We start from the raw sequence: 13683 nt of genomic DNA, 5'->3' as shown, positions 1-13683 counted from the left end.
GTACTTAACAATTTTGAAATCCATTCTCTTCTTTCCATCCCCACTGCCCTTCCCTGAACCCACCCAGGGCACTCTCACTTCAGCCTGGGCTCCTGTAATAACCTCCTAAGTCTGCCTGCCTCAGACTTCCCCAACCCTAGGTCATTCTCCACCCTGTAGCCTAAGGCAACTTTCCGAATAAAGCACAACCTTCAACTCTTCATTCCCCAGCTCAAACTCCTTCCATGGCTCCCCATGCCCTCAATGAGATGTTCAAAATTGTTAACTTGTCCTTGAAGCTCCTCCAATGATCTAGCCCCGACTTCCCTTTTCAGTTGCATTTCTCAGCCCTCATGCCTCTAAACACATGCATTCTATGGTCCAGTTCTGCGTATTCTCACCTGCAGCCCATGCACAGGGCACACCCCTCTTAGGACACTCTCCTCCTCGCCATCACTGGCCTCCCCCTCATGCTTCTAGTGATCCTTAAGTACTCAGTTCAGACATCACCATCTTCCAGAAACCTTCACTGATGCCCCTCCCTACAAGGCTGGGTTCTCACAGCACCCAACTCCCCTTATCATGCCACATATCACACTGTGTTATAACTGGCTCCTTGCCTTTTCAGCTCCTCCCAGGGGGACACAGACTGTCTTGTTCATTTCTGTATCATCCAACACCCAGCGTGCGGCTCACCCTGAATAGGTGCTCAAGAAATATTTTTTGAAATAATGAAAAAACAAATAGAGAATGCAAGTAGAGTTCCTAGCACAGTGACTAGCAGAAAAATGGTAGTGAATATCACATCACCATCATCATCATCATCATGGATCAGTACCACATGGAGCCATATTTCTCTAATGGAAACCCAATTCAAAATTCAGGTCCTGTCAACAGTGGGGTGAAACAATGCGACAGCCCCAGTATCTGAAGAGATGGTTGTATAAGCCCCCCAACCCGACCTACCTCCCGCCCCAGGGATGCTGATCTGTTCTTGCCTGATCCCTGGTGCTCACCCTGACTCCGACCTCTTTGCACGCCCCCACCCCATGCAGGAAAGGAATAGCCGCCTCACCCACCACTTGACCTCTGGCCACAGAGCCAGTGATTGCTCCTTTCTCCAGAGGAGCCCCCCTAACAGGCTGCCCACTCCCCTGGGCTAATCAGGGGAGATGACCCCTAAGGTATGTAGCCTCAGCTCCCCATGACATCATCGCCAGTCACCAAGCAGGAATGCGTCCAGAGCACTGGGAGGTTGGTGAGCTGTCCTCCCCCAGAGCGCCATTTGTCCTTCTCGCAAGGCACATGTCACTGGCTTCCTGAATTATCATGGCTCCTATCTGTGTTTTGTCTCCCCTATGGAACAATGCACTCTTTGAGCAAAGAGATCATGTATTAATAGTCCATTTCCCCCATAAGGCCTGATGTAAAGTAGAACCTCAATAATTGTTAAATTAATGAATATAGGAATGAAAAAATGAGTGTGTGTATGAGCATTCCCAGGCAGAACTGCCCGTTTTCCTCCATAAGAAGATGAGATTTGTCCTATTATTGAAGACATTCCTCCTGACCCTTAAGAGATTCCAGAAGCTAATAACTTTCAGAGTCAAGAGGATCATTTTTCCTTGTCTAACCCACATTTCTCTAGATGCAACTACAGTGCATTTTCTTCTAATCTACCTCCCTGGCCACTGGGGCTAAAACCCATTTCTTTGCAAGGAGACAGTTATTAATTCACCCTTTTAGCCTTTTCTTCAACAAATTTAATCCCAGACCCTCTATTGTTCCCTCCCTGGGGTCCTATCATCCAGCTCCTTCCCTGTTCCACTGCTCCTTGGGCCTTTTGCCAAGCTCTCAAAGGCCTCCTTCAGAGGCTGAGGCAGGAATGGGACGTATTGTTCTCCACGGAGCCACGTACAAACACACAGATGCCTACGCACACAGGACAAACACCTCTCTGCACCCATTATCCCCAATCCTTGGTAAACACGTACTCACAGGCAGCCTCCACACACAGCCATGGATTTATCTCCTCCCACCAGCACCCCGCTGAGCCCAAGTCCTGTGAATTCCCACACACCTGCACGCACACACTCACACACATATGAATAGGCGCACAGGGCTACCTTTTACCCTCAGGTGAGCCAAACTAGGCGGAGCGTCTGAAGCCATCTTACCTCTCTCTCCTCCTCTTACTCCTCTCTGCCTCCCTTCCCCAACTCTCCTCTCCATTGGCCGCTTCGGGCCAAGCCCACTTTCCCTCCACCTCCACGGTGATTTTCCACTTCAAGGCTGAAGGCAAGGACTAAATGAACCAAAGTTAGCTCCTACCTCTTCCTTTTGCCCTCCTCCCATTCTTTTTTCCCCACTTGCCCAGAGCACACACACCGCCCTCTATCCCCAACCTCCACTCCTCTGGCTGTAAGGGGTGCAGCTTCTTGGATTTTTATCTTTTGGAAATGAACAATCAGGAAGCACTGGAAGCTGGGTTCCATCTCAGATCCGAGGACAGGCTGGGTTGCCAGGCCCCTGGGCTGGCCAGGCACTGTGTCACCAGGCCAGGGGATGCATGAGGGTGGTGTGACGCTTATTGATTCATTCAACAAATATTTATCCAGCACCTACATCAGGCCAACCACTACTCTACGTGAACAAAACCAACCAAACGCCTGCCTTTGTGTAGTGTGCATTCTATGGGTGAGGACAGAAAATAAATAAAATATACTGGGTGATAAAAGAAAGCAGGAAAGGAGGATGGGGTGCAGGCTGAGGGTGGAGTGCCCAATTTAAAATATGGTGGTCAGGGAAGGTGGCATGTGAATGAAGGCCTGAAGGAGATAAAGGTGAGACCTGGAAGGAGATTGTTCCAGGCAGCAGGAACAGTCCTGCAAGTGCAGAGTGTCACAAAACACCAGCGTAGAGAGCCACGGAGACCAGGATGCTAGGAGATAACGAGAAAAGGGGGTGCCGTGCAGAGGAGCTTTTCCTCCTAGCCCCATTCTGGGCTCCAGGGCCTCAAGGGGGGTCAGGAGAGATGAGAGAGGCCAAATTAGGAATGAAACTGTGACCTCAGATGGGACAAAAAGCAAACCAACAGAAAACAAAGCAAAATATCGAGACGCCAGTGAGGGCCTTCCTTCCAGAAGGAAGGAGCTGAGCCTGCAGTGAGATGGGTTAAGGGGAAACGCTGGGATTCCTCACAAAGCTGCTGGATGAGGTGACAGGCACAGCCAGCAGGGAGGCGAGCCCCACGGCTGAGCACCTCTCAAAGCCAGTCAGTGTCTGCCTTGAAAATAAGCTATTCCAGGGAGGGGGGTAGGGCCACTCGAAGCATCTTTGACCACGTTCGACAGGGCAGTAGTAAAGGGTGGTGGCACTGCTGGGCACCGGGTCCCATCCCAGCCCAGCATGCACACAAACCCCACCTTTTATTCCCCACACTTCCTGTCCTGAGCACTTGCCGTGTGCTAGCATTCACTACGCAAAGTGCTTTCCACGTGTGTCTCATCTAATCCTCAAAGCAACCGCATGAGGAAAGAACTACCATCTTCAGTTTACCGATGAGGAGCACTCCCACCCCGCCCCTCTGTCCCCCAGTCCCTCGGCAGTTCCACTTCTCAGTGAGCCCAGCCAGGCTCATAGCCAGGTCTACTGGACTCCAATCCCTGCTCCTCTACTTAATTGCTGTGTGGCCTTGGGTAAGTGTCTTGCCCTTTCTGAGACCCAGTGTCCTCATGTGGGGACAAAATGGGGGAAATAATATGGTAATATCCACCTCCTGGGCTTTCGGGAGAATCTTCTGGGAGAAGGCAGTGGTTCTCCGTGTCAGCATTGCATTTCTCAGAGTCGTCAGGCCTGTGACCAATAATTAGTAGCTATAAATACATTAGGGAAGGTGACAAAGAGTTTGTTGTTTTAGGGTAAATATCAGTGAATTCAATGTTTTGTCTTCGGTGACATCACTCCCCTTCGCTGGCAGTCTACAAGCCTTCCTGAGCGGGAGATAAAGCGGTGGAGTGCCTGGCACCCCGGGGATTTGCACACAGGCTGCAGCCTATCTTATCTGTGCCCCAGCCTGTGGGAGTGCAGCGAACAAGCACATACCACCTCTCTGTGGGGTGGGGGAAGGCGGAGAGCCACGGAGCTGACAGCTGGCACGCCGCCGCCTGGCCCTCAGTAGGTGCTTCTTAGAAGGCGGAGCCTCAGGGAGGCAGGGGAGCGGTGGGGAAAGAAGAAAGCTCTCTGGTTACAAACCTGCATGGTCTGTTACCCCCAGGCACAGTGCCGTGACTTTCTCCTCCTAGGGAGAGATGCCCTAAAGTAGAAAGAAGAGAGGGACAATGGAGGCTAGGCCCCTGGGGTGGGCCCTAGTGTCAGACAAGCCCATGGCCCGTCAAATTCTCCCTAGGAAGACACAGGGTCTGGCCAGGAAGACTTGGGGTAAAGGTGACACCTAGGGGTTGCAAACTATGGGTGAGACATTCCTGCCTGGGCCGGGGCTGGGTACTGGAGACAACTTGACTCAAAGTTGATTATCTTGGTCCAGGGCAACGCACCTAGAAGGGGAGCTCTGCTGCTAGGCTCTCCCCAGCATGCAGCTCACAGGAGCTCCAGATGAGTCAGAGCTTCTTCCCTCCAGCCACCACCACCAACTCACTACTGCTCATTGCCCAGCTCTCCAGTCCCCCTCTCCGCTGCAGTGCCCACCCTCAGCCCCCGCTCGGGTCTGGCCAACTCCAAACAGACCACCTCGCCCCAAGCCTGCCTGAGGAGACTCCCACCTGGATTCGCTGCACTTGCCAGGACTCTGGGCTGTGCCAAGAGTGAGCCCCATCCCCCTGCAGTGGCTGAGAAGCTGTTCCGGCTGGAGGGGCAGACCCAGCCAGGAGCGCCAGGCGGGACTGCTGGATTCATTGGGTGCAGAGGGCCTCACCTCCCTGTGGACACTGCCCACATATTCTGCATTACGGTTCCCAGCCCAAGGGCAGCTGTGAGGTCCTGTCCCTTCTCAATCCCAACCCACCCTCCCCCGAACCAAATGAGAAAGGAGGGGGGAAGAAACTGAAGAGGGAGGTTAGCACTGCTGCCTTCCGTCTCTGCACTTTTCCCCGCTCCATTCCCTGCACTCGGTCCAGTATTCCTCCCTTCCCCACAGTGGGCACAGTGGCCCCCGACACAACCAGAGTCCATCCAGAAAAGACTGGGATCCTTTATTAAATCAGCAAACTCATATTCTTCCAGCCCTAGGCCATGGTGGGCAACCCTCCCTACTCTGTCCCCACACCCCCACCCTAGCCACAGCGAAGGGAATGGAATATAAGAAGCCACAAGGGCCTCTGCCAGGGAAGGCAGCCCCAGATGTGTGGTGAGCGCAGTCCAGCTGTGGCTGGGGTGGCAGCTGCCACAGGCTCCTCCCTATAAATTAAGTCCCTGCAGCCACAGCTGTGGAAGAGGCATACTTGCAGAAGGAAGGCCAGAAGGCAGCATCCCTGACTCCCAGCCAAGGAATGGATTGAGGGCACAGGGCTCAGGGGGAGGAGAGGCCAGAGGGAAAGAGGACAGGCATGGGGGCAGGGGGCGAGGTCCCCAGATTTTGGTCCCAGGGGAAAAGAAGAGGCCAGCTGGTCCAGTTTTGATGGGTGTGGGGGAGGGAATGTATTAGTAAGCACAGGGAAGAGGCCGCCATCGAGCACCCCAGAAGTGACAGGACAGGCTGGATCCTCACCCTGGCAGAGGGGAGCTTGAGAGCTCAGGGGTTCTCAGGGAATGTCGCTGCTAAAATATGTATACACATATATATTAACCATTCATGGGAAGGCAGGGGCAGAGGTGGGATCAGAGGATCTGGCGTGGCATCCCATAGCCGGTCATGCCTGCCTGAGACGCCCCGCGGTTGGTGCCCATCTGTAACCCGATCACATTCTTGCCCTCTTGCAGCTGGTTGTCTGAGAAGTTCCGAGGGTTCTCCTTGGATTTCCTGGGTGGGAAGGGAGTGCTGATTAGGAGAAAGTCAGAGGATGCCCCAGTAAATCCCATCTGCAGACAGAGCACAGACTTTGCTGTGGCCCAAGGGCTGGTGCCAGCTCTGCCCGTGAGCTCCCTGAAGCCACCTCCTCATCTGTCCAAAGGGACAGTCACTTGCCACCCCAGGGAGAGCTGTGAAGATTAAGTGGGACAAGGAACGTGAAAATGCTTTGTAAAGGGCTGGCTGCTACCGAGATGATGTTAGTTATTTCCTAGGGACGGGAATGGGCGGGAGCAGTGTGCGTGCTGGCTCCAGCACCTATCCCAGCAATACTTACTTAGGGAACCAGTTGGGATCCCCAGAGAAGAGCCCATCGTCCCGGGCTACCGCCAGCCCACCCAGGTTCATCAGGGTCCGCTGCACACAGGCCATGTTCTTTCCTGGGAAGGAGAATGGGAATGTATTGGCCTCAGCAGGGCTGGGGTCCCAGATGCCAGGGTTCTACTTCTATCACTACATCAGCACGCCCAGTTTCCTAATTCCTTTTACTCTTCGTCCCCATCCCCTTCATCCCAGCCCCTAACATGGCCCATTCCTCTGTGAAACACACACATCCCTCTTGCCATCAGGGAGCCAGAAACTGGTCCCTTCTCCCTGGTCAAGACAGCCCAGCCCAACCTCTGGTCTCCTGGACAACCGGCCCTAGACCCTGGCCCTGTCCCACCTTCCCAGAGGTCCACAGTTTGGAAGATGTCAGTGGTGTTAATGCCGTAGCGCTCAGCTGCTTGCAGGAATTGAGAGATCTGCTCCATCTGCTTGAAGGCCATGGTGGAGGCCTGGATCTTCTTTACTGGGGCCTGCCCCTCGGGGTACAGTCCGTTAATGAGCTCACACAGCACCTGGGTGAGGACGGCAGGTGTGCAGAGGTGAGGATGTGTTTAGCGCAGATCAGCGTGCACCACTCTCAGCACCAGAGACAGCGAACCAAAAGAGGTTTCTCTCCTGCCTGAACACAGCTTGGACTCCTTCAGCTGGAGTGAGCCTCAGCGGTCCTTGCACAGCCCCCTGCCCCTGAGCCCAGAGTGAAAGGCCAGTCTTTAGTCTTTCCTTGCTATTCCAATATTGCTGTCCAGAGTATCCCTCCCACAGTTCTTTCCTTGGTGTCACCTAGCCTTCCGCCGCAGAGGAGGCACATTCACCTTTACCCTTCACTCAGCGGGAAGGGAGGAAAGCTTGGGCCCCCTCCTAGGCTCAATAAAGATATTCAGGCTGAGGAAGAAGTTGGGACTGGTGTGCCTGCAGTCTTCCCTTCTTCAAGTTACACAATCCCCAGTCCCCCGGACCCAGTCCTGCTCTCCCTGCACTTCCAAGCCACTGGGGGCCCGGCTCTCACTGTGCCATCTTTGAGCCAGTTCTGGAAGTTCTCACGCCCAGGCTGGGGCCGGCCCACATCTTTGCGGCACTGGGTGGTGATCCACTGGATCAGGATCTGCTCCAGGTCTGCATCGTACTGTTTCTCAATCTTCTGCTGCACCTCCCGGCTCAGGCCATACGCGGGTCCCCTGTTGGCCATTCCAAAGGGCAGTAGTAGCTGTGGGGAGCTGGGGAGAGGACATGCCCAGACCTTCGATCAACACCCTGCAGCTTGTGGGGTGGGGAGTTCTGCCTGTGGGGACCCACACCATATCCCCCATGGTGGGCCCTAAGGATGAGGACCAGATCTGCTGCCAAATGAGGGAAATCTTGCCTTGATCCCTGGACATGGGCTGGAGTAGCACTACTCAGAGCTCTGGGAGGTGGCGTGGGGCCACACAGGCTGTCTCTGGATTCTCCCATCGCTATGACAAGCAGTCTGTTTATTATATGAGGCTCCCCTTTAGATTTCATTTGAATAAATGGTTCTACCAATAGAATGAAGTATAAAATAAAATTCCACTGGAATAGAATATGGGGTAAATGAGGCCAAGACCAGGGGTTTAGCTCCTCCTTTGGGGTATCAGCTTTTAGCAAAGACAAACTGGTCATTCTAACCACCAACCCTGCTCTTTATGGCCCTGGGAAAGAGAAAGATTTGGGGAGAGGAGGAGGAATATGGAGCAGCTTGGGAAACCTATGCCAGCAGCTAGAGGACTGGTTGGATCTACCCTCAATCAACCACTGGGTTTTAATTGAGCACCTACTATTTGTGCTAGGGATTATGGGAGAGATACAAATCCTTGGTCCTAAAGTGCCCACGGTGCCATCAGGGAGACAAGGTGAGTACGTATGAATGGATAAGGATTGCACACAATGAGTACTAAGCTGCACAGTTCAGATCACATGCTGTAGGAATTAAAAGAGGACAGGCAGAAACAGCCTGGGAAGGCTTCCTGGAAGAGGTAGGGCTAAGTAGGCCCTTAACAGATTTCATTCAGCAAGCAAAAGGAATTTCCCATGAGAAACCAGGCAATGAAAACAAATTCTACTTTCCCTTCTAGGAGCTGTGGTAGGCAGGGTAATGGCCTCCCAAAGGTGTCCATGTCCTAATTCCCAGAACCTGTGGATACTTTCGTTACCTTACACAGCACAAAGGGACTTTGCATGTGATTAAGATCGTTGAGATGGGGAGATGATCCTGCATCATCCAGGTGGGCCCAAAGTAATCCCAAGCGTCCTTACTAACTGGAAGAAGGAGGCAGGTGAGTCAGAGTGGGAGAAGTAAGGAAGGAAGCAGAGGTCGAAGTCATGCAGGGCCATGAACCAAGCAATGCAGGTGGCCTCCAGAAACCACAAAAGGCAAGGAAATGGATTCCCCCTAGACCCCTCAGAAGGAATGCAGCCCTGCCAACACCTGGATTTTAGCCAGGGAGGCCCTTCGTGGGGTCTCTAGAACTGCAAGATACCATACTTGTGTTGCCTTACATCACTAAGTTTGTAGTACTTTGTAACAGCAGAAATAGGAAACTAATACAGGAGCCTTGAGTCATATTTTGGGGACACCTGAGAAGAGAGGGAAGGATGGGGAAATACACAGGAGAGTTTCTTTAACTCAGTTTGAAGGCCTGGGTTAGCAAGGACTGGATGGTTTCCTGACCACTGGCCTCAGTTGGCAGACCTCGCTGTGGGCAGGCTGTCACCACCCACCACCTCCCGTCTAGGACCCACACCCAGGGGCCTGCTGAGCAAATCCTGGGAATGCTACTGATGCCAAGGGGAGCCAGGAACAGAGAAGGGACACAGCCCCCCGTTTGCTGCCCCATCCCCTCCTTGGATGGGCTCTTCTCTCTACACTGAGTTAGAGCTACTGTCTGGTTGCTCACAAAAAATGGATCTCCCAGATAGACACCTGCGTTCAGGGAGAGGAAATTGAGCCACCTTGTCTCTCCACACACACCTGGCTCCAGGCCAGGTCAGACTTACAGGACGAAGTCACTCTGGCTCTTTCTCCCTCACACCCCAGGTTGAACAATCTCGCCACCTTCTCAGTGGGCCTCAGGGGTCTGCCCAAGTACAAGGGGCCAGGCAGCCTCAAATGCCCAGTGCGTCTCGGCCCCAGAGGCTGCATGTCTCGGGCCGGTGCCCCCGGCCCCTTCCAACATGGCTGCTCCTTTCTACTCCGGCTTATCAAGCTGCACATTTCCGGCAGACATCCTCCCCCAAATCAGTTATTTTTAACCCTCATCAGGAGCGACCCACCCCCACCCCCAACTTCCCTAGCCTGAAAGCCCGGCCAGATCATGTCAGTCTGGGCCCTGACCCACAGCGCCAGCTACACGCAGTCAGCTGGGGTAAGGCAGGCGGGCTGAGTGGCCTGAGGAGAAAGGGAGAGCAGCCTCCCTGCCCTGCCCAGCCCGGCCGCCACTCAGTCCATAGAACTATAACCTCTGATGCACAGGGGACCGGCTGGAAGACGTGGCAGGAAGAGAAAGGGCCACCATCACCAGTAAACCCCCTTTTTCCAGCGCAATTTCCAGACCTCTCTTCTAGGAGTGGCTTCACTATGGTCACCTGGGTTTCAGGACTATTTCCAAGGACCAAGTGGCTAGAAACACACTTGGCCCAGGGATCACTATGGCACAGGTAAAGAAAGTGCAGGAGAATTATTAACTTAAGACACCAGGGTTCCAAGAGGAGGGAAGGGCCGGATGCCAGAGCCTTCCAGTGTTCCCCTCACCCCCAGGGCAGGACAAACTTAGCCTCCCAGGCCCACCTCCGGGCAGAAGGTGGCTACTGAGGGCCCCTCCCCAACTCTGGGGCCTGGACACAGCTGGCAGGGTTGCACCTCCAGCTGCAGTGTATCTGCTCCACGCTGGGGCCATTGCCCTAGAACCCTGAGATGCCAGAGCCACAGGGCGGAGCTCTGGGGAGGGGTAAGCCCAGCCAGGCCCAGCCTGGCCAACAGCTGTCTCTCCTCCCCACCCCCACGGCCAGGCGGGAGCTGACAGGCTTCAGCTGCTGGAGCTGCAAAGGCCCACCCTCGTGACACCCAGGAACCTACCCCTGCCTTCACTCAAAGGAAGGGAGAATAGCCAGTCGCCTACCAGGGTGGGGAGAAGAGATACGCCTAGCTGGAAGACAGGTGTGGGAGATGCCCCAGAGCTGGGGACCCCAAGGGAAGGCAACAGCTGAACAACTTGGGGGGTGGGTTGGCAGTGAGCAACCTAAACTCTGGAGCTGACTACAGCTGTGGGAACAACCCTCATCTCCACTCTCAGGTTACAATAGTCAGGAATGGGGTAGGGGCCTCAACAGGCACTCCAGCTCTCAGCCCCACCCAGACCCTGGGCTGGAAGCTTACTCTACCCCACCCGAGGTCACCAAAGCCAAAGAAAAGGCGGACATGGGGCGGAGTCGAGGGATTTGACTGTTCTTGGCTGGGGTGTTTAATTGGGAAGACAAAGGGACTCTCCATTCACCGTGTGTGCAGATGGGACACAGGGGAACTTCCCAGCTCAGATTTGGGGCAGGGACTATTCCGAAAGAGCGCGATGGGGACACCAGCCCTCAAAGTGAGGTGCCACAGGAAGCAGGCAGAAGCAAGGATGGTGGGGATCCAGGGATAAGGAACCCCCCTGGGGCAGCCCGTCACCACCAAGAATCGTGAGGAGAAGAGAAAGCTGAGGCTGCACAAACAGGAAGCCACAAGGCTTGCGCAGGAGGAGGGGATGAGGTGGGGGCCGTTGCCATGGCCTCTGTGTACCAAACACAGGAATGGAGGCAGGGTGGGGGCACCAGGCAGAAACACCCGCTCAACACAGACGTTATGGGGAGGACACTCTGAGCCCAGGGGCAGCAGTAGGATCCTCAGAGCAGTTCTTGGGCATAGCCAGGTGCAAGGGATTCCTCCAGGAGGTAGCTACAGGGGTAGGGAGAGCATTTGGAGGAGATGGGAAAGGACCCGTTTTCGGGTAGAGAAGCAGACTCAAGGAAGTAGTAGTTCAGGAGACGAAATGCCCTAGGAAGGGAAGGTGTGTTCTGAGATGGAGAATCCATACCTGAGAATTCTGGAGGGAGAAGGGATGGAATGAAGAAAAGATTAGAGGCCACTCCCCAGGGGGCAGACGCTGTGGGGTGAGGGAGGGGATTTACAGTTGGACAAAGACTATTTGTTGGATCTGGAATGATAGGACCCTGCTGGCCCCGCCCTACCATGGCCTCTGCAGTTTTAGGTCTGACCTATGGGGTAGGAAGGAGAAATTAGGAGGGGGTTGGAGACTGGAGCTGTCCCTGTCTTGGTGCTTTGGAGTCAGAGAAGAGGGGCGTGCAAGCCACAGATCTCCTCCTACACCAGATCCCCACTCGACATCCCCACTTCCACCCCGTTTCTTTCTACCTCACAGGTACTAAGTGCCCCAGAACCTCCACAGTACGGGCTCCAGGAGGCCCCAAGAGACCCGCGGAGTGGGGGAAGGCGGCAGTCCACTTCCGGTCCTGCAGGTCCAGCCTCCACAGCCGCCGCCCCCACCCCCACGGCCACACCCTGGCCGTTAGTGCGGATGAGTCACCCACCGCCCGCCCGCCGCTGGGGTGACGCAGTGGTCTGGGCAGCCCGCCCGCCCGCCCGCGGCCACCACCGGCTTTCCCAGCAGCAGGGGGCACGGGGTGGGGCAGCGGGGCTCGGGCAGAAGTAGGAGAGCCTAGAAAGCAACCGATTTCTAGCCCCTCCCCACCCCCGGCAAACACACAGACAGGGCACCCCGGGACGCAGTCTAGGCTGCAGCCCCCAGGTGCCTGAGGTCCGGGGACTCCCCTGGAGACGACTGGAGTTTCACAGAAGGCGAGGCCACAGGAGGGCCGACGCATGGAGCCCCCTAGCCCCAGCCCGTGACCCTGCATCTCCGGAAAAGCGAACTGGCAGCAGAAGGAACAGACAGGGCGGCCTCGGGGACGCAGAGGTCATGCAGCGCCCACACGTGCACCCAGAACCAGGAAGTGAAGGGTCGCGCGGGAAGCCCCAGGAGCGCGGAGCCGGCCCAGAGCCGGCGCCAGGACCCAGTACGCGCCGTCACTCGGGCCAGCCAGCTAAAGTCCGACACCCTTTTTCCCTCGCCCCAGTGAGGACTCGTCGCTGGAGCCAGCGGGTGGAGCTCAGTCCCTGAGTCCCTGCTCCAGACGGACGCCCCGTCAATGCACCGGCAAACCTCGCCTGACCTCATCGTCCAACAATGCGCGGTCAGGACTTGGGGACCGGACCTGACAGAGCGGGGCGGGGCAGAGCAGGCATCGGACCCTTGCCTGGTGCCAGCCCTTGATCCCCAAGCTAGCTGGAGCAAGTCCCAAGTGCTGGCTTCTCGCTCTCTGCACACCATGCACGTCCCCCCTTGGTCCCTCCGTCCTGCTCACCGTTCAGGCGGGCTGCACACTCAAGGCAGGGTCTGCGGCGGCGAGTGGTGCACCCGGGCAGGGCCGGGGGTTTTCAGGAGGGTCCCGCCTCAGACGGGGCGGACCAGGGGCGGGGCGAGGGCCGAGAGGGTTTAAAGGCGCCGCAGCGGAGAAGGAGAAAGGAATGCTTAAGAGAGGGGCAGTGGACCAGAGGAAGAGTTAAGGAATCTGGGGAGTCTGGGCCTACAAAGGCAGCTGCAGTGGTCTCCACCCACGAGAACCTCGGTCTCCACCCAGGAGCCCATAGACTCCTGCCCGAGTAGGAAACTTTCTGCCTAGAAAGTTAGCCCAAGACTGTGAGAGTGTTTATGCGGGTGCGGGTGGAAGCCTCTTAGTTTAAAAGGGCTGGCAAACCAGGCTCGGTGGCTCATGCCTGTTATCCGAGCATTCTGGGAGGCCCAGGCGGGAGGATTGCTTGAGGCCAGCAGTTGGAGACCATCCTGAGCAAGAGTGAGACTCCGTCTCTACTAAAACTAGAAAAATTAGCCGAGCGTGGTGGTGCACGCCTGTAGTCCCAGCTACTTGGGAAGCTGAGGCAGGAGCATGGCTTAAGCCCAGGAGTTTAAGGTTACAGCGAACTGTGATGACGCCACTGCACTCTACCTAGGGCAATAGAGCAAGACAATGTCTCAAAAAAGGGGGAGGCTGGCAAAGTAAACGAAGGCATAGGAAGACACCCCTCCACCCCAACTGACTAGGGTGTGACAGGACTGGGGCTTGCAGGCCGGGACAGCACCCCCACGTGGTCTTGCTCACCACCTGCTTCAAGCCTAGGCAGGAACTAACAGTGAGATCACCCTTTGCCCAGGGCGTTGAGGGGCGTGGTCAGCGTTGGGACTCAAGGTTCGGACTTGACTTCTCTCTCCCTTTCATCTCAT

The 13683-nt window shown here is 55.6% G+C and overlaps 1 protein-coding gene across 1 annotated transcript; it reads right to left on the bottom strand.

The window, feature by feature from the left end:
• Positions 1–5164: 5164 nt before the first annotated feature.
• Positions 5165–12827, bottom strand: TAGLN2 (transgelin 2). The gene is made up of 5 exons (XM_012661907.1): positions 12767–12827; positions 7338–7545; positions 6669–6843; positions 6282–6384; positions 5165–5956 (listed from the first exon to the last, which is right to left on the bottom strand). The coding sequence occupies exons 2-5, from the start codon at positions 7515–7517 to the stop codon at positions 5815–5817; spliced, it is 600 nt and encodes a 199-aa protein (XP_012517361.1). The 5' UTR covers positions 7518–7545; positions 12767–12827; the 3' UTR covers positions 5165–5814.
• Positions 12828–13683: the final 856 nt, after the last annotated feature.

This window comes from Propithecus coquereli, unplaced genomic scaffold (genome assembly GCF_000956105.1).
Source record: "Propithecus coquereli isolate 6110/MARCELLA unplaced genomic scaffold, Pcoq_1.0 Scaffold74, whole genome shotgun sequence".
NCBI lineage: Eukaryota > Metazoa > Chordata > Mammalia > Primates > Indriidae > Propithecus > Propithecus coquereli.
The sequence above is the reverse complement of the archived record's forward strand: the minus strand, read 5'-3'. Positions and strand labels throughout refer to the sequence as shown.